The 20,762-nt window shown below is 33.4% G+C and overlaps 1 protein-coding gene across 1 annotated transcript in view; it reads left to right on the top strand.

Annotated features, from left to right (window-relative positions):
• The window catches only part of LOC106870147 (serine/threonine-protein kinase 3), a 36,984-nt gene extending 16,271 nt beyond the window's left edge, over positions 1-20,713 (top strand). Inside the window, exons 3-14 of the mRNA XM_014916148.3 lie at positions 3,452-3,529; positions 4,057-4,237; positions 5,063-5,125; positions 8,295-8,459; positions 10,497-10,602; positions 10,961-11,022; positions 11,690-11,827; positions 12,613-12,723; positions 13,172-13,271; positions 14,037-14,165; positions 17,244-17,479; positions 20,364-20,713. Of these exons, the coding sequence (XP_014771634.1) occupies positions 3,452-3,529; positions 4,057-4,237; positions 5,063-5,125; positions 8,295-8,459; positions 10,497-10,602; positions 10,961-11,022; positions 11,690-11,827; positions 12,613-12,723; positions 13,172-13,271; positions 14,037-14,165; positions 17,244-17,479; positions 20,364-20,522 (1,528 nt within the window). The 3' untranslated portion in view covers positions 20,523-20,713. The remainder of the gene's footprint in view (positions 1-3,451; positions 3,530-4,056; positions 4,238-5,062; positions 5,126-8,294; positions 8,460-10,496; positions 10,603-10,960; positions 11,023-11,689; positions 11,828-12,612; positions 12,724-13,171; positions 13,272-14,036; positions 14,166-17,243; positions 17,480-20,363) is intronic.
• The last annotated feature ends 49 nt before the right edge of the window (positions 20,714-20,762 follow it).

Genomic DNA, 20,762 nt, shown 5'->3' with positions numbered 1-20,762 from the left:
CGCGACTCTATCTTTGTATCTTTCTCCCCCTTGTTCTTCCTTCTGTTGTTCTTTGCCTCTCCCCTTCACTACTATATCTCTCTCTTCCTCCCTGTCTCTCGTTGCTCACCTATATTCTTCTTCCTCCCCTTTTTCTCTCTCTCTACCACTCTTTCTTCTTATCCCTCGCTGGTCACATGTGTCCAGCTACTGCTTCCTTTCTTATCTTGGCTACTGCCAAGCTCGCACAAACTTTCTTCTCTCTTCCTAAGTTCATCACATCACAGCGTTCAGTATACATATATTTTTTTCATGTCTGGCCTTATAGCCCTTCTTGTTTATTTTCACCGTTTCGTTTTTTCTTGTTGTGTTTTCTGTTCGCCACTATATTCCTCCGCGTTACAAATTTTATTTGTTTCCGCGGGAAGAGCCATTCTAACAATGCGTCCTTCCCTAACTCTTCGAAACGCTTAGTTTTAGAATTGTGGCAGCTGATGAAGGAAATGTTCTCTATGTGGCCTGTGTGTTTTCTGTGCTCTGTTTATGTTCTGTTTCTCATTTTGTCCACGTTTTCTTATGATGTCCTGAACCCAGATATGCATGTATATATACATGTAGACGTAGGTATGTACATACATGTACGTACATATGCATATACTCACATATTATTTGTATTATACATATGTATACATATACACACACACACATATATATACATGCAGTCCATGCTGTAAAGTAGTTAGTGATGATAGGAGGTGTTCTCAGTTAATAAATCTATGCTAAGAATGATAATCACAAATACAAAGAAAAACCTTAAAAGTATGTACAAGACTTAACCTGTTAATACTGTGCACAGTAGTGGCGATGTGGGAGCATCTCACTGTGTGAAAACCCCTCAACCATCATTCAGCAAGTGCACATATTCTTTTCCTTTTAGATGCACAACATTCTCCAACACTTTGAATCTTTCCTCCTCTGTCTTTAATGACTACCAGTATGGCTTCTACAAAAAATCTACTGAACTACCCACTAGTGGGCTCTCACCCTATAGAAATTTGGTGAAAGCAGTATTGTCAGTCCCAATATCAACAAAACTTCCAACTGTGTTTGGCATGAGAATTTTTTGTCTAAACTGCCTGCCTATGAATGAACTCCATTCCTTTCACACCTCTTGAATTAGCAGCTTCATATCAAATTATGCTGCGGTGTGTGCTGGTGAAGTCCTTTCTGTTCCACACTCTATCATCTCTGTGTACTCCAGAATTTAAATCTTCTTGCTATACTCTTCTCTTTATCAGTGACTTGTGTCAACAATGTCAACTCTTACTCTAATTATACCATCCCTCATCTTTTTCTAACCTTCTCCACCCCAGTGTTATCCAACTCTAATCAAGACATTTAACACCAAATGTACACTGATAACATGAACAGAGATCTTAAAACATTCTCAATGGATTTATACTAGTTGTGTCATACCAAGAAATTGTTATACACTTTCTCCTCATAAAGTTGAGTAGCATGCAACTACAAACCTTGTGACCACTCCAAATGTTAGGCCTTATTTGGGAGCTCTCACGACAAATACACAATCTTAACATAGAAATGTATCTCAGACTGGCTCCTTTTTTTGAGGCCAGAAAATACTTTAATTACTGACTTTTTACCATGTTCAGGATGTAGAGTATTACTTCCATATCAGGAAGGGGATGTTGTTACACATGCACAGACAGTTTAAACCTCATCTACAGAAAGACCATTTGACCAGTTGGCATAAAGTCACTCATAGAGACCCTCCAGCTTCTAACTCATTAGTATACTTTTTCCCTTCTCTGCCTTTTCTACTATTACTACCATGGACTCTGCTCCTTGGAGCTGATTGGTCTCATGTCACTTCCACTCAGGCACTTTCCAACTCATTCAGCTCTCCTTTTCTCATCAACTATTTTGTGTCTTTCACCTTGGCCCTGCACAAATTGCTATGCTCAGTCCTTCCTTTCCAGAATTTCTTCTCTCTGGAATTCCCTCCCTGCTCATGTCTTACAAAATGTTTAAACAGAATGGCACCTCACTGATTCTGGTGGATATGGCCATGAGCACTGTCACTTCTAGACCGAGCAAGTATATCTGATAAAATGGCAATTTCTGTCTTTCACCATCTTATTGGCTAAACCAGCAAACCAATCTTCATGAAAAGTATATCTGATATATAAATGGCAATTTCTGTCTTTCTGTCTGTTACCGTCTTATTGCCTAAACCAGTAAACCAATGAAGAATAAATTGAATTTAGAATAACAAATTTCTATACAACATATTTTGCTTTATTCTTCCATTACGTAAGGAAAACTTTTATTCTCAGGCAACGCCTGTTGGCTCTGCTAGTGTCCTATAACTGTTTGTCTCTCTACTTTTGTAGGGTCTTCCCTGTTGCTGTCACATATTGTGAGATTTTAGAATTACATCAAAATTTTCAAATTTACTATATTGAAATAATTTTCTATGTTAATCCGACTTTGTTATTTACTTGTTCCAGAAAAATTGCAGAAAAATGTTACTGAGGTTTAAAGTTTAATCAATTTTACCTAATCAGAAAACAGGATTTAGAAGCTGGCATTTTCTGCATGATAGTTGTCTATCACAAAATGAAAGCAAAATCATTAGGAGGAGGAATCTTTATTAAACAAACGAAAGCAAAGCATTTTAACAATCAAAGTTGTAAGAACTTCTGAAGTTTTAATAAGTTCTAATGAATAAAGTCATGTGAAACGGTTGAACAGACATGTAAATAATTTAAAAAGGAAAAAAATCTTCAGCGAAGTATTTTTGTGAAAAATTGCACAAATCTGTCCTGATGAAGAAGCCTATCTGTTGAGGAAGGTATGATCTGACATGGAATAAACAAAAATTTATATAAGACTTACTATTGTAAAAATTGCCCGGCAACGATGGGCTATTCAATTAGTATTAGAATAAAACAGGGCTAACTTGGACCTAAACAACAACTAATGATATTGTAAATTTCTTTCCTTGACTTAAAAATTGCAGATGTAGGCCATGATATAAACATGCTTTTTCCTTCAGTTTTATTCTCATCATCATCGTTGTTTAAAGTCCACTTTCCATGCTAGCATGGTTTGGACGATTTGACTGAGGACTGGTGAAACCAGATGGCTACAGTAGGCTCCAACATGATGAAAATATGATAAACATTATCTCTTCATTTTATGAAGAAGAAAAAACAATAGAAAGCCAAAGACATTATGCTTCTTTGCAAAGGCAAATAATATAGTGAAATAAGCTCCAATAATAAATATTTTTACACTAGTTATATAAATTTTATTTCTAATTTTAAGTTTCAATTGTGATGAAAGCACGTACATATCAATTTACTTTCTTTTAAATACTTATTGTTAGTTAATTATTTTATCATTTCACATATTGTTGGATATTTATAATTTTTTTATTTGTCTTCAGTGAGCTCAAATTGAGTGATGAATGTTTAGCACGCCAGCCTGATGAAGTGTTTGATATTATTTGTAAAATTGGACGAGGGTAAGTACCAGCTACAGATTTTTTCCTCTCTGTTCATTGTTATATGGTCAATTCAAAGCTAATATCTTTAATAATTTCTTATGCCATTTAACATGTTACATTAAAAAAAAGTGTCCATCTTGCAAAAATGTTATCACCCCCACCCCACCCCACCATTTCATTATAAATGTACATGACTTTCTCTCTAGGTAGTCGTACTCCTGTTCTGTGTGTAGAGGTTTCTCCTCTCTGAATCCATATTTTTGAGTGTGTGCCTGCCAGCTTACTGTATAAGTGTATATATGTACTTATGTGAACCTCATTGTAATCATTGATATAATTATAACATGGCAGTTGGTGGCAGGTGGCCAACCAACCAACTGACCGACGGATGGATGGAGGGCGTGAGCAAGTGAGCAAGAATAACAAGCTTATTGAAAAATATTGACAATTTTTGTCTGTTTTACATTGTGTTTTATTTGATATTATCAAAGATGTATATAAACATTTTGACAAATGAAAGTTGCAAAAATATGTATTTTGTGCAGGTCCTATGGCAGTGTGTACAAGGCTTTACACAAGGAATCTGGGTCTGTATTGGCCATTAAAAAAGTACCTGTGGACACAGACCTTCAAGAAATTATAAAAGAGATATCCATAATGCAACAATGTGATAGTCAATTCATAGTGAAGTATTATGGCAGCTACTTTAAGAACACAGATCTTCTGGTTTGTATTTCTCTTTATTTTTTAAGAGAAAAGAAGCTTTACCAGAGCCATTTTTCTTTCATTATTTTCTTTTTGAACTGTTAGAAAAATAAAAGATATCATTGCAGAAGAATCGCTGAAAAATGATATATTGGATCTTTTGATGAACAAGACTTTGGATTGTATTTTTTTAAATTTTAATTTTAAAAAAGATAAATTTTTTTTCTGTGCTTTAGCATATTTTTGTATTGATCTATTTAACTGAAATTAGCTGCTAAACAAAAGATGATTTGACAGACATTGAAATAGTAATAATTGTGGAAGCACTCATGGATAGAAATTATTTGAGCTTAGAGGTTCTCAAATTGATGAGTATTTCTACTCTTTTTTTATAGTAGTGAAAGAATTCTTAGCAGAAGAAAGAAGATCCAGAGTAAATTCAAAACAACAAGGTTGTCTATGTTATGTCATGTGGTTCTTGTATATTGCAGTTAGATGAAGCAGAAATTGGTGCAACTGCTTCTTAGGTGGAGCCATGACAAAGAAAGTGAAGAACTTTGTGCTTACAGTTAAACTTATTAAACACAGGGCTTCCTAAGGCCACTGCCCATTTCTTCAGTGAGCAGATAAATCACTCATTTTATAGAAGGTTAGGAACTTTCTCAGAATTCCTGATTACTATTTTTCTGCCAATATATTCATGATACAAAAGTGAACTATGCAGAGATATTTACTTGTAAGGTATCTAGATATTCTCCTTATTTCAGTATCAGTTTGATTGGCTTAATGAAATATATGAATATTTTACTTAAGCAAAATAGTATTTAAATGCATTATTTTTTGCAGATTGTCATGGAGTATTGTGGTGCTGGTTCTGTTTCTGACATAATGCGGTTACGGAACAAAACTGTAAGTGTTTTACTTTATCTCATATGGAGATTTCTTATCATAATTTCATAATTGTAAATAAGTGGTGGTGCATTATCTGTTATGTAATTTAGAGTGGTTTATATGTGTGCATATATATATATATATATATATGTATATATATATTTCTTTTTTTTTTCTTTTTTTTATTTATGTGTTTCAGCCAAGTGGCTGCGGCCATGCTGGTGCACCACCGTGATTTTCACGTTCCTTGCATGGCTCTTCTCCCCCACCTGACATGGTCCAATCAAGAGTTTTGATGGCACATCTGGTGTATAAGAGAATTTGACATAGCTGCCATAAACTGCGTCTCATTACGAGCCATTGGTTCGTCTGGTATCGTGGAGAGGAAAGCGTCAAGTTTTGTCTTGAAGACCTCCGCATCCATATCTTGCATGTCTCTCAAATGTTATGGCAGGGCATTGAAGAGCTGAGGTCCTCTGAAACCGAGGCTGCTGCAGTATCTCGTTCTTATGTGAGATGCAGTGGACGGTACCTTTGGCATCATGCAGTGGCGACCCGTGCGGGCATTCCTGTAGTACTTGATGCCAAAGTTTGGCACCAGTCCTTCCAGTATTTTCCATATGTATATTATTACATATCTCTCCCGCCTGCGCTCCAGGGAGTAGAGACCTAGTGCCTTCAGTCGCTCCCTGTAGTTCATCTGTTGGACTGTGGCGATCTTTTTTGTATAGTGCCGCTGAATTGCCTCAAGTTCTGCTGTCCGCTTAACACTGTGTGGTGACCACAACTGAGAGCAATAGTCTAGGCGGCTCAGAACAAATGTCTTCCACAGAGTCAACATGACTTTTTGATCCCTTGTACGGAATGTCCTCAGTATCCACCCTGCCAGTTGTCTGCACTTTGCTGTCAACTTGACAATGTGCATGTGAAATGATGCATCACTACACATGTTGATGCCCAGATCTCTTACTGTTTGTGGTTCTGGGATTGCAGTACCTCCAGGCCCTGTGTATGCCAGTTGGGAGGTACTTGTGGTCTTGTAGCGCAGTGCTTTAAATTTTTTTGCATTGAACTGCATATTATTTTGCTCTGCCCACTCATATATTGCATTTAGGTCATTCTGCAGGCTTACAATATCATCAGGATTCTTTATTGCCTGAGATATCTTTGTGTCATCAGCATAGCTAGTGACAGTGGCTGTCCGAGTGACCGTGGGCATGTCCAGAAGGGCCACTATGAACAGTAGTGGCCCCAGAACAGTTCCTTGTGGAACACCGCTCAATATTTGTGTTTCCCTAGATAGTTCTCCATTGGCTGCAACTGTCTGACTTCTACCATTCAGGAAGTCATGCAGCCACTCTCCTAATTTACCAGCTATGCCAAGGTTTCGCAGCTTGTGACATATCAAGCCATGATCAACTTTGTCAAAGGCTTTTGCAAAGTCGAGATATATCACATCAACATTTGAATGGTCAAGTAGCTGCTTCAGGACCCAGTCATAATGCTGCAAGAGCTGCGTGAGGCAGCTTCTACCTGGACGGAGACCATGCTGGGTCTCATTCAGCAAGTCATTTTCTTCTAGGAACGCAATCAATCTCCTTCTGACAATTCGTTTCATGACTTTGCTAATATGTGAAGTCAGAGAGATGGGCCTGTAGTTCCCAGCCTCTGCTTTGCTTCCACCTTTATGGATAGGACATATGGTGCCTTCCTTCAGCTTTTTGGGAAGTTTACCATTTGCAAGGAAACTCTGGAAGAGTATCCGGAGTGGTCCTGCTAGTTCTTGTTTACACGACTTTAAGAGGACAGCTGGGAAACCATCGGGGCCAGTTGAGTAATATCAGTGTGCATACTCAACAGAGTGTAAGTATCTTGAGTGAAAAGTTGGACCTAAGAAGCATCAGTTGTGGTGTACAAGAGAGACAATTGCGCTGGTATGGTCATGTGGCGAGAATGGATGAGGATAGCTGTGTGAAAAAGTGCCCCACCCTAGCGGTTGAGGGAACCTGTGGAAGAGGTAGACCCAGGAAGACTTGGGATGAAGTGGTGAAGCATGACCTTCAAACATTAGGCCTCACCGAGGCAATGACTAGTGACTGAGACCTTTGAGAAAACCTGGCAAGCCAAGTGAGACCATAATCCGAGGCTTCTGCCAGGGATGTAGCCAGCTCACTTATGCATACCTTTCCTTCATTGGACACGAAACTCCGCTTGTGAAGACCTGTTGAAGCAAATGAAATCGAAATCGAACCAAATTCGACTACTGGCACCCATGTCAACCTTTTCTTCATTGGACACTAAACTTGGCTTGCGAAGACCTGTTGGGGCAAGTGAAATCGAAATCCTGATTGAACCAAATTCGATGACTGGCACCTGTGCCAATGGATCACTAAGAGCACACCGTCCGAGCGTGATCATTGCCAGAGCAGCTGTCTGGCTTCCATGCCAGTGGCATGTAAATAGCACCATTTGAGCGTGATCGTTACCAGTGTTGCCTTACTGGCACTTGTGCCAATGACATGTGAAAAAACATTCGAGCGAGGTTGATCCCAGTGCCGCTGGACTGGCTCCTGTGCAAGTGGAACGTAAAAAACACCATTTTGAGCATGGCCGTTGCCAGTACTGCCTGATTGGCCCTCGTGCCAGTGGCACGTAAAAGCACCCACTACACTCTCGGAGTGGTTGGCGTCAGGAAGGGCATCCAGCTGTAGAAACTCTGCCAGATCAGATTGGAGCCTGGTGCAGCCATCTGGTTCGCCAGTCCTCAGTGAAATCGTCCAACCCATGCTAGCATGGAAGGCAGATGTTAAACGATGATGTTCATGTAAATTTTGTTGACGCCTCAATATTTTAGTTTGTCTGAAAAATTAGAGGGGTAATTTTAATAATTTATTCTTGCGCTTAGTTTAGATTTTAGCTGCACATTTTCTTTCAGAGGTCTAAACAACAAAACCTGCATTATGCAGTGTATTTGTGTGTGCATGTGGAGGAGAGATGTATGAGCTATATAAGTGTGCTTACAGGGATAGACATGTATGTAAACCCTAAAGTAGACCTTAGATTTTATTTAGATCTTATTTTCTTTCTTTTTGTTCCAGTTTATATTTTGTGTAATATATTAACTTCAGTCAGAGGTAGTTTGTTAAAAAAAGATTAATTGATGTAAATGTGTTTTACTTTTCCTTAGTTGAATGAACTTGAAATTGCCACAATATTATCATACACATTAAAAGGATTGGATTACCTACATTCAAGACGAAAAATACACAGAGATATTAAAGCTGGAAATATACTATTAAACAATGAAGGCCAAGCTAAACTTGCTGACTTTGGTGTTGCTGGTCAGTTGACTGTAAGTATGTTTCCTTACACACACAAAAAAAAAGATCACACCCACACACCTTTTAATATTTTATGAGTTTTTTTCCTAATATTTTTTATACTTTGTGTAAAACAGTAAACTCTCAAATCATACTTATACATATGTGGTTGGTCAGCAGCATTCATCCTAAGACCTTGTGGAAAAAGTGAGGTGGCTAACAACAGCCAAAACCATGACACTTGTAGGAAATTTTGTGTGCATTACTCTTGGAACTTTAGAAGGGTCTGCACGTAGCCATCTGTCATTTCTTCTGTTAGTTTTCTGGTCCTGGTTAAAGTTTTTCTCATTTGAGAAAAATCAAATCACACCATCTACTAATAGATTTTTAAGTTTGTTCAAAAGTTTTTTGGATCTGATTAAATGGTTTTCTTTATATTTTTTCTGACATGAATTAACCTCTTCTCATCACATGAGATTTGTATCCGATGTCTTCATGCACAACATTTCTGATTGTTTTTTCTGACACAGGAAACTTTTTTGCAATTGACCTCATTGATTTTCCTAGATTGTCTTCAATGTTTTGCTTAACTTCCTGATTAAATTCAGGTGTCCTGATACAATTAGAGCATTTGGAATGTATTGTAGGTTTTGATACAGGTAATACACTTCCATCTTCTTTCTCTGTCTCACAGCAAATCTTGTGGACAGAAGATCCTTAACTTTCAGAAAACGAGAAATTTATAAATTTCATCATGCATAGCCTTCAAAGCAATAATCACAGAATGCCTTTTAATTTCATTAGTAAGCATAGGGCCAGTCAATGTTATTTCCTGAAAGAGAAATTCAATAAAAGTTAGTCAAATAAAATAATGACTAAGAATACATGTGTCCTCAAATACCATCCACACATATATATATATGACCATCCCCAAATACAACAACATATATATATATATATATATATATATATATACATATATATATATATAAATATCGTTTGTGAGTTTGTACTCGTTTTAGCTTTAGAGTGTTAGGGTTTGGGTTATGAGTATTTTTGCCAAATTTGGTGAAAATCTGTTCAATACACCGCCACAAATTTTTCACCAAATTCGGCAAAAATACTCATAACCCGAACCCTAACCCTAACTCTAAAACCCGAGCCCTAACCCTAAAACCCAAACCAGTACAAACGCACGAACAATGTCATAAATAACAGTACCGCTGATAGTTGTTGTTGACAAACAACGGCACTAATTTTATTCATGGGAAATGATCCCATTACATCGCTAGGACGTGTTGTTTACATTCCACGGCAGTAATTGTTTTCACCTCAATAGACGTCAGTGATTGGCTGACATTACCGAAATACGACAATTTTAACACGAAATAACTTTCAAAAGATAAAATTTTCTCAATGACACTAAGAGTAAAAGATGTTTTTTTATATGACACATTCTGCCAGTGTCTCAAGTTTGAAAGTGTTTCGTTAAGAAAACAAGTGCTACCCGCCAAATCAGAAAGATCTTTAGATTGGGATATGGTGCCTGATTTTAAATTCATTAAAGTTTGATTATTACTATTTACTACATTGAGCTGGTTCTAAAGCGTTATTATTAGTTGCACTATTGTTGTCCTTGTTTTTAGCTATATCCTTAATTTCATTAGTACTTAGTCCTTTACCTGAATTATTATTATTAGTTACCCTATTGTTGACCTTTATTCATTATACGTTTAATTTTACCCCTATTTATAGAGGCTATTATTATTCCTAAATTAGGCATTGCTGAGTGCAAAAATAATGTAATATTTTCGTCAACAATAGGGTAACTAATAATAGTAATTTAGGGAAAGGACTATGTACTAATGAACTCTAGCATCACTCTTTCATAGTCAGCCTATGAATATTTCTGCCCATCCTCTTAATTTCTGTTAACAAAATTACTTCAGTAGATAATATAAAAGTAATGAAGAGTCAACACTACCCATACATCATCATAGCTGTTTAAACTGAACTAGATGCAAAATGTTTCCTTGCCTAAATATCCTTTTATTTTAATATTCTTTCAGGACACGATGGCTAAAAGAAATACTGTTATTGGAACGCCATACTGGATGGCTCCTGAAGTTATTCAAGAAATTGGTTATGATTGTGTTGCTGATATATGGAGTTTAGGTATACTTTGCTATTTAATCTTTTATCTTTAACTCATTATCTCAGTTTCATTGAACGCTTGATGTGACTGCTGTAGTTGTTGAGCACAAGTACATACTTTGAAACAATTTCAAGCTCTTGTTATTTTCAGTTTTATTTCTATGAAATTCTTTTTCATTTATTAGACTTCTTTTTTGGCATTTTAATGCTGAAAAATATTAAACAAATTGAATAATATGAAATTATAAATTCTCTAGTAATTTTTATCATTGCAATAAATTCATATAAAGTTGTTTTTGTGTAATTTATAAACCATTCAGATGTTATTTGTTTGTTTTATTCTATTGTCTAAACAATGTTAAATATTTATTCTTTGTAGGAATTACTGCTTTGGAAATGGCTGAGGGGAAGCCACCTTATGGAGATATTCACCCCATGCGAGTAAGTTTGAAGTTGAAATACAGATTGTGATGTTAAGGGTATTTAAAATAGCATTTGTTGAAATAAACCTTGACTGTGTATATCTTGTGTACAAGAATACAAACTGATCAAGTTATTCTCCAAGAAGTTGAGGGATCTGGAACATAAGAATGGTGACTTTAGATTATGAAGATAAGATTAGTGCTTCTGGTGATTTAAACACTGAATGTGTCATTCTTTGCATCTTGTAATCATTAAGGAAAGATAATTTGAAACTGTACTGGACAGCTATTCATGATAAACAAATGTGTTATTTTATTATCATTAAACTATCAAAAATTGTAAACAAATGGAAATCATAAAAAGTTTCTTTTTTTAAATAATTTTCACATTTCATGAAATGTTATTGGAATCAAGAACTATTAGGAAGGAAATGATGAAAAAGAAAAATTTCAAAATATTTACTTGACGTATGAACTTAAAGAACATTAACAGCATTTTAATTATTTCTATAACCAGTAGTATTTTCATTGTTTAGTGGAAGTTTTGCCTTGTTGCTTATCACAAAATGGGATGCCAAAAAACCCCTCATGTTACTTGATTCTGGAAACTTACACTCCGAATATTTTGGAAACATATTTGTTCTCATGTTTTATTATATTTTCAAAATTGTTTCTTGTTTATCAAGGCAATATTCATGATTCCTACCAAACCACCACCATCATTTCGTAATCCTGATAAATGGTCACCTGAGTTTATAGAATTTGTGTCAAAATGTTTGGTGAAAAATCCTGAACAGAGAGCAATGGCTAGTGATTTGTTGAAGGTAAGCTTATGTGTCAAAATTATTTCAACCTCTCTCTCTCTCTCAAAATAGTACTTTAGATATGGAAATACTTACTCCTTACATTCCCACAAGAAAATAACCTCTCTCTGTCAGCGACCACTTCATATAATACCATGAAAATAATCATGTAATTGCCTCTTCTACCACTTGAAACTGTTTTCCCTTTTTAATGAACACTCTGTCGTATCTGTATCGCCAGATCCAATGGTGATTATCTCTCCTACACGATGGGTTAATCACTCTTAAAACATTCCATTAAAGCAACTTTGTTACCCTTGACATCAGCAAATTCTTTCATTCTTTACTTAGAGAAACTTCTAAATAAGTTGGCTGCCTCTCCACTAATTTGAAAGCGACCAATCAGTTCATTCAGTCACAGCATATTGATGCAGATCTCTTTTATTCTATTCACTAAAGTGTCAGTTACACATGCATGAGTATGATTGTGTGTATATATACACAATCATTTATGCAGTTTGAGTATATATATGAACCTAAATATTACCTCCATTGAAAGGAAAAATGTCATTGAAATTGTACTTTTATCTTAAATTGAATTGGCGATGTGAGTATTTCATCTCATTACTGATCTCCCACCATACTATCCATTGTGCGAAGTATCAGTTAAAACAGTTTTGGCAAAATACATTTGTTACTAACAATTGCTCCCAGTATTTTGACTTAAATCTCAGTAAAGAATTTCATTTTCCATCTTTTTGAGTACTTTCACTTTCAGATTGGTATTATTCATGTGTTTGTTTCAGCATGAATTTATAAAAAGTTGTGATCCACATACCATTCTGCAAAAAATGATACTAGAAGCTCGTGAAATACAAGAATCTCAGCAATCACATTTAATAAATGAAGATGAATCAGTAAGTGTTATACTGTTTAAAATGAAAACCAGAAATGAATTATAATTATTGTTCATCTCTCTCTTAAGAGAAAACAATGACAGTTTGTTAAATGACATAATATCATTGAAGAAAATTTTAGCTCTTGCAAAATTTAATACATTTCAATGTTTATTCTTATCATAGAACTGAATAGCTTTCAGAAATAAAGTATATGGAGTAACAAATAGATGGTATCAGAAATTTCATTCCTTATCCCATTTAATTATTAGATATATCTTAATTGAAAAGATTTAGCATAAGTTTATGAATTAAACATGCCTTATGCATTTTTTCTTCAAATTATTTTTATGGTGATAAGGTTTTAACATTTTCTGTCATTATTTTTGTAACTGGTGCAGGCTAAATATAATTCATATAATTTTTCTCTTTTTGTTCATACAATATTTTGTGATCTTTCTTATTTCAGGGGGAAGATGATTATTTAGACAATGGTACAATGGTTCGAAGCAGCAGTGGGGTTAATGCACGTACAGATGACTCAGGGACAATGAAGGCATCAAATGATGGTGAAATTACTTTACTATTTTCTGAATCTCTTGTAAATAAGGAGCTTTACAAATTTGTCTAAAACCAAAGAAATATTGCAGCAATACCCAGATTTATTCACAGTTATTTAGTGAAGTTGTATACATTCATTAATATTTTACCAGGTGTGAATTAAAGATCTCTTTCCCTTTGTTTCTTTAGAAAGAAACTTGTTGAGAGACCATGCCTTACTTTTATACTCCTTACTGTTTACAGTCTTCAAGAATGTACAAGCAATATGTTTGTGTGCATCTGTGGTAGCAACCAAAGTTGTTGCCATTATTGTTTTTATGTTACAATGGGTTGTTGTTTTGCTCATGTTTGCTCTGGTTGAGCAGATCTTTGGTCAGTGACGTTTCACATTCATGATCCCATATTTTATTGGATCATAATATATTTGAAATTATGTTATCTATGTTGTTTTTTTAATGTTAGTAATATGACTCCTTTTGGATATGTTAGTAATATGACTCTTTTCACATACAATGTTTCCTGAAGCTTACAACACCCCATCAACTTAGAGCATTTTAGTGCCAGCCATTTAACAATGAATCGGAGGTGATATTTTCTGTCAGTTTTAGAAATTACTCTAATCTTGATATATTTGCTCTCTTGAATATCTTTATCTGATATATTTATATACTTAATGCTTATGTGGTGTGTGTGTGTGTGTGTGTGACTAATAGAGAGAACGAGAGAAATAAAATATTTTCTTTTCATCTTTGTTATTTGTGTCATTCTTTTAGGCACGTTAGTGGAGAGCACAAGTGGTACTGTGATAGTGAACAGCGAGGCTAGTACTTTGGTAGAGTCAGAGCTAGGCACAATGGTGATTAATGAAGACACTGATGAGGAAGAGAATTCTACTATGAAAAGTAAGTATCATGAAATAATGTTTGTTGATAACATATGGTAGCTCATGTGTTCATGGTCATCATTCTGTCACCTAGATGACCACATCTTTCATATCATTACAAAGTAGGCTACATTGTGATTTTGTTGTCCCCACCTTTTTCTTTTATTTTTGGACAGGCGAAATTTCCTTTGACCACCAACCAGTTAGAGAAATCATTAAGTTTTGTAAGCCAATGAATGATTATCATTACTTTCTTTGGTATTCCTCACCAGAAGAACTAACTTGACTTTTCAGCTAGACTCCCAATCAAAAACACAGAAATTCATAAAAACTGGTTTATAATCACAGCACTCATTGTGATCTCTTTTACTATCCAAGGTGAACAATATTTCTTTTTAGGATTACATGCACTCATAAATATAGGTACATGCTGCCTGCCACATACAGGCACACATACAAGCCAGCATTGCCGTAGCTTGGGGAGTTGATGCTAACATCACAAAGTAATTTACTCTAGTTAAACTTCTAGATAAACAACAGGCTGAGTATTTGTCTAAGTGACTTAGGAGTTAGGTAACTTTTTTATTTTCTTAATAGTAAGTTTCTTTGGATTTCTGTTTTAAGCAGCAGATAATAATTCTGCAACTAAAATAAATCTGAAAATTTAATTTTTGGAATCCCCCTTCTCTGTTCAACCCAATCCCTTATGTTTAAATTGTATTTCTGAAAAAATTTCTAAGAATACAATTCAAGTATGAAAATATTACTGCTGGTCAACCCCTAATAAAGAAAGAAGTGGAATGAAAAAAAAATGAAAATTTTGAAATATGTTTTTATTTGCAGAATATCATAATTTCTACTGTTAAAAACAGAAATAAATCTAGAGCAAGCTTGTGAATTCATCTCATGAGAAGACTAAACAACACAGACCATGTTTGATGCAATAACAACACTGAAATGAATGTGTGGACAAACAGATTATGAACTTCACTATCTACATTAATAAACAGTTACATGAAAGAATAATTTCCAGATTTATCAAAAGAAACCCTACTGACCTGATATTAACGTTAATAGACCAAGTAGCTAAGGAATAACTAGCAGAATCAAGAATTCCAACTTTGGACATTGAATGTTTTACTATTTTGTGCTGCTGTTACCATTTATGAATAGGTGGGAGTAACATTTATTGACAGATTGTATTTAAAAAGAAAGAACAAAAATAGATATCTCTTCAGACAAATGTCAACAGACTTCAAAACAATACTGGACATTTAGACATTGTCATTGAGTGCAAATCTGTATTAATAAAAGCAAAATTCTGTCTGTCTGTCTAGGACCCTGTATCTTAGTCTACGTCTGCTCTACATAGACATATTATACCTCTTTGGAATCAGGATGATCCCACGATTGAAAATCTGCCCTTCATTTGGTTCTTGAACATCCAGCATTGGGATCTGATTTAAAAGCATTTGGGTTGCTATTTTTAGCAGGTAAAGCTTGGTTGATTCATGCCATCTTGGTTGGTGTTTGTCAGAGGACATCAGAGATCAAGGAGGAGATAAATGACATTCACTTTGTCAATTTTCCGTCAAGATAAGAACTTTGAGACAAATTGGCCAACAGCTGGAATTCAACTTGGGACTGGAACAATAGAATGATTGCATTACAGAATTAATTCTCATCCGTCCTTAACCTCTCATTAAACACCACCACTATTCATTATAGATGTATTATAGTCATGCTATTTAGCTCTGTTCAGTTTTGGACTGCAGGCCCAATTAGCCCTCTGCAGGAGCTAGCTTAAAAGTTCACATGGAGTGTGGGTTTTTAGCTAGTTAAATAATGAATTTACTTACCACCAGCTACAAAATATTTCTTTCAAGGTCTGTAATTCTCTTTTAAGAATAACCCAAGTTTAGAAATAACATGCAGTATCATTCCATTTTATGTAAGTAATAGTAAATGAAGATACAGTTAATAAAATTCAAAGTTGCATGTAGTTATTAGAATCAGAGAGGGTGAGAGGTTAAAGTGAATAAAGTTAGGAATAATAGTTAATTCTCTTGTCCTGAAGTTATAACTAATCATCAGCAATTTCAAATTCTTTTTGGTTGAAACTTCAGTTTAAATGAACCCCACCCCACAGAAGTGGGCTGACTTCTAAAAAAAAAAACAAAGATTTTCACCTAAAGAAATCTATGATTGAAATTTATGATGGATTTTCTTGTCTTAAGGATGAGAGAATTATGTATTCTTTGCAACCTTATTCAATTTAACTTATTGCCTTTCACCTATCACCTCATCTGATTTCAATAATTGCTCACAACTTTGAGATTCAATAGCATAATTTTGAATTGAACAAATTATTGATATATATATATATATATATATAAGCTTTCCATTATAAGCATAGTTCTCATGATTGCACTAGAGAAAAGAGTAAATATGAAACATCTGTAAACGCATAGAAGTCTTTAAAGTCTTACAATATAGATTAATTTTGCCTTTAATTTTGCACAAAAATATTAACAATAACAAAAAACATAAGCTTCTTGGAACCCCACTACTCTTATTCCCCCCCTCCACTTCCTTGGAAAAAGTAAATCACTTATGTATAATTGTTCAGGCATAAAAAAAGGAGTCTTCAGCTTGTATAATTGTTCAGGCATAAAAAAAAGGGACCCTTTCAGTTTCTCATGTGCAAAATGTTGTTAACATATAAAAGAGAGGTGAATGGTATTTTGAATAATGAGCAATGGGTATATTTTCCTGATGCACTGGCAAAGATGGGCTGATTGCTTAAAAAGAAAAAAAAGGCACAATGATTTTCTCTGAAATGAATGTTGAATTTGAAACTCTTCACTTACACAACAACTATTAAAAGATACTGTTAGAAAATGATATTTGGCTTTATGAGAAATAAAAGAAAATATTTCATTAATTGATACTGTTATTATTAAAGTTAGCCATTTAAAACTGCTGTTTCTTAACCTGTAAGTGTTAAAGAAATAGAAGGCTAAAAATAAAGCATCATTGATCATGTTTTGTCTTAGAAAACTCAGAAGTTTGTCATACCTGATTTCATTTTGTTCAGGCCATAATACATCAACTGCCAACAAGAACAAGTACCGTCCAGCATACCTTGATCATTTCGAGAAAAAAGAACAAGAAGAGAAGAATAGAGTGAGTGGTCAGCTAAAGTCTCAACGAGAACAACAGCAGAGTCACTCAGCAGTCTCTGCATCAAATCCAACTCCACAGAAACAGGCAATACCACCACACCGTTTTCAGCGATCTTTTATTGATGGTGATTATGAATTTGCAAGTTATGTAAGTAATTTTCAACACTTTCTACTTCCTTTATAATTGCAGAACCATTTGTTCCACATAATCACATTGTTTTTCTCTTCACACTCAAACTTTTTCTGAGTGACTCTGCTGTTGTTCTCGTTGAGACTTTGCTTCTCTTATTTAATTTCTTTCTGCACTGGTATATGAAAATGTTTCTTTTATGGATATAGCTGCTATTTCTTTTTAATTTACTTTTTATTAAGTAATCCTAGTTAACTCTGAGAATAAAGCATTTGATCAATATTATTTGTTACAGCTTTGTCATGAACATGTTGTTCAAAATTTAAAGACATAAAAGAAAATATTTCTCTAAGAAACAAAACAAAAAAAAAAACCCTAATTCTCCTGATGATTGAAATATTATGAAACTTGAGTCACAAGAAAAAAACATTCATTTAAAATAAGTAATATGCTCTAAACCTTGTACTGAATATGCTCTTTCTCTTATTATTCATATGTATATATATATATATATATATATATATATATATATATATATGTATGTGTGTGTGTATATTTATTGTATATTTATATATGTATATTTATATATATATATATATATATATATATATATATATATATATATATATGTATGTGTGTATATATAAATTTAGTAAATGTATATATATAATTTAGTAAATGGAGTAAAACGCATATGTTTAAAATTTTTTTATCCTTTGTTTTTGATAGTGACATATATAATGTCTGTGAGTGTTTTAAAATATGAATCTTGCCATTGGCTTTCCACATTGCAGTCAGGTCACAGTGTATTAACTGTGTTGTTGGTTTTACTGTACATAATTTATATCATTCAACTATGGTAGTAGTTGAATAATATTCTTAAGGCTGCAATTTACTCACATGCAGCACCTTTCAGAGCTTGTTGCTAATTCAGTTCTTAACCAAATTGAAAACTGTTAACATTTTTGAAGAGGTTTGGCATAAAAAAATTGAGATTTAATCTAGTAGAAAAAGTTTACATCAAAATTTGTAGTAACATTATACGAGAGTAAGTAACACCACCAATCAAGTTTAGATCTAAATAACTTTTTTTTTAAAAGCCAAATATATTTATCTTAGCTTCAATGATAGAAGAAAGCATGAAGAATTTCATAGTTTTGGTCCCATTCAACAAAAATTTGTATCAAAAAAGTTGTGAGGTAAAATATGAAAAAAAATATAAGTAAGGCAAAAAATTGGATTTAAGTGTAATTAACTTTTTTTATTTTAAAAACAAACTATATTTTAATTAAGCGTAAATGATAGAGCTCAATTTGAGGAACTTCATGGTATCAATCTCATGCAATGAAGTTTTAAAAGAAAAAAGTTATGAGTGCTTGTTTCTCAAATTTGAGGATGATAATACAGTTCTATACTTTTTTATGAACATAATTCTATAAGGGGATTCTTAATGCGTCACCAGTGTCATTGAGGTAAGGAAAAAATTATCAACAACACCACTAATTGACACATTCGACACATTATTAATTAGCATAATAGCATAGCCTGGAAAAAATATGGATTACATGAGAAAATGCAAGCAAGAAAAATAATATTAAGAAAATTACAGGACAAGTTATTACACTTGGAAAAGTTCAGGACAACTCATTACATCTAGTAAAGTACAGAAGAAGGAAATTTTTACTTAAAATATTGCAGCTAAGGATAAAATTTGAATATTAAAAATTATTTGATTTTAATTTATAAAATAACATTATAATTAAAAAAGGTACCATCATTTTGCTAAAATATTGACGCACTAGAATACTTTAAAAATGAGAGCCAGAAGTACCAATACAACTAAAGTTTTATGCAAAGTAGAGTAGTATATATGGTAGGTAAATACATTATGTAAAAAATAGGCATTGGCTCAAGACTAAGAATGTGTAGACTTGGCAATAGCTTAAGCAAATTTTACTGTGAATTTGTTGTTATAGGTAGATTTTACTGTAATATATAACTAATTTTTGTATTCTATTTATTGTACTAACTAATTATATACTACTATTATTTTTTTATAGCTTATTTTCAAATTTCTAATTATTAATTAATAATTAAAAAAATGAATTTTTTTAAAGTGTAAAAAATATTTTGAGTTATTTATTTATTTTTAATAGAAGTAACAAATTTTATTACAAGTTATTACAATAACTTGTAATAAAATTTTTAGTTTTAATAAAAGCTAATTTTTTCTAAATCTAAATATTTTATTTGAAAATTTATCCTTAGCTGCAATATTTTAAGTAAAAAATTTTTCTTGTTCTGTACTTTTACCAGATGTTCTGTACTTTTACCCATTGTCCTGAACTTTTCCAAGTGTAATAACTTGTCCTGTAATTTTCCAGGTTTATAATCTTAAGAGTATTATATTTCTCTTGCTCATATTTTTCCATGCATATATAATGTTTCTTAGTATGACTATTTTGAAATTTTAGCTGTGTTTGTTGTGAAGAATATTACTAATTTTAACTTTGATAGGATTAAAAGTTATAAAAATATGTAGATGTTAATATTTAAATTACTTTTGCTTCTATCAATACTATTAAGTTTATTAATTTAAGACGAAAAATTGAGGAGGATATTCAAGTGTAAACAATTTTTAGAGGTCAATTGATTATGTTTATAAAATATTTGCTACAGTAAAAAACTATAAAGAATGTGTATTTGATCTAATATTTAATCATACATAGTAACTTATTTATGTTTGTTTTTCTTAATTTCAAATATTGCTTTCCTTAATGTCAAAATCCCAATAAAATGTTTTGGAGTATTGCATCATTTCTCTAAAATATGGAATTAAATTTTTTGATACTGTGAAATTCCCAAAAGGATTGTTTCTAAAGCTGTTAAATCTATTTTACAGTTGCGTACGCTCCCTTATGATGAATTGGAAAAGCGATTGCGGAATTTAGATCCTGAAATGGAACGTGAAATTGAAGAATTGCGTGCACGCTATCAAGCTAAACGTCAGCCCATTCTTGAGGCAATTGATGCAAAGAAAAAACGGCAACAGAAGTTTTGAATTTAATTATTGCATATCACATTTAGTAGATGCCAACCAATGCCAACCAAATGTATTTTATTTGTCATTGGAAAACTCTCAATATAGACTTAATTGAAATTTTTCTGACATGCTCTGTTAAAATTATGACAGAAACATACACTCATAGCATACATACATGAATGATATGTCAGCAATTATCTCTACGTATGCATACATGTCCTACATGGATTATGTTATTGAGGGCAGCCTTCTAAAAGC

Source organism: Octopus bimaculoides, chromosome 3 (genome assembly GCF_046866305.1).
Source record: "Octopus bimaculoides isolate indiv1 chromosome 3, ASM4686630v1, whole genome shotgun sequence".
NCBI lineage: Eukaryota > Metazoa > Mollusca > Cephalopoda > Octopoda > Octopodidae > Octopus > Octopus bimaculoides.
The sequence above is the reverse complement of the archived record's forward strand: the minus strand, read 5'-3'. Positions and strand labels throughout refer to the sequence as shown.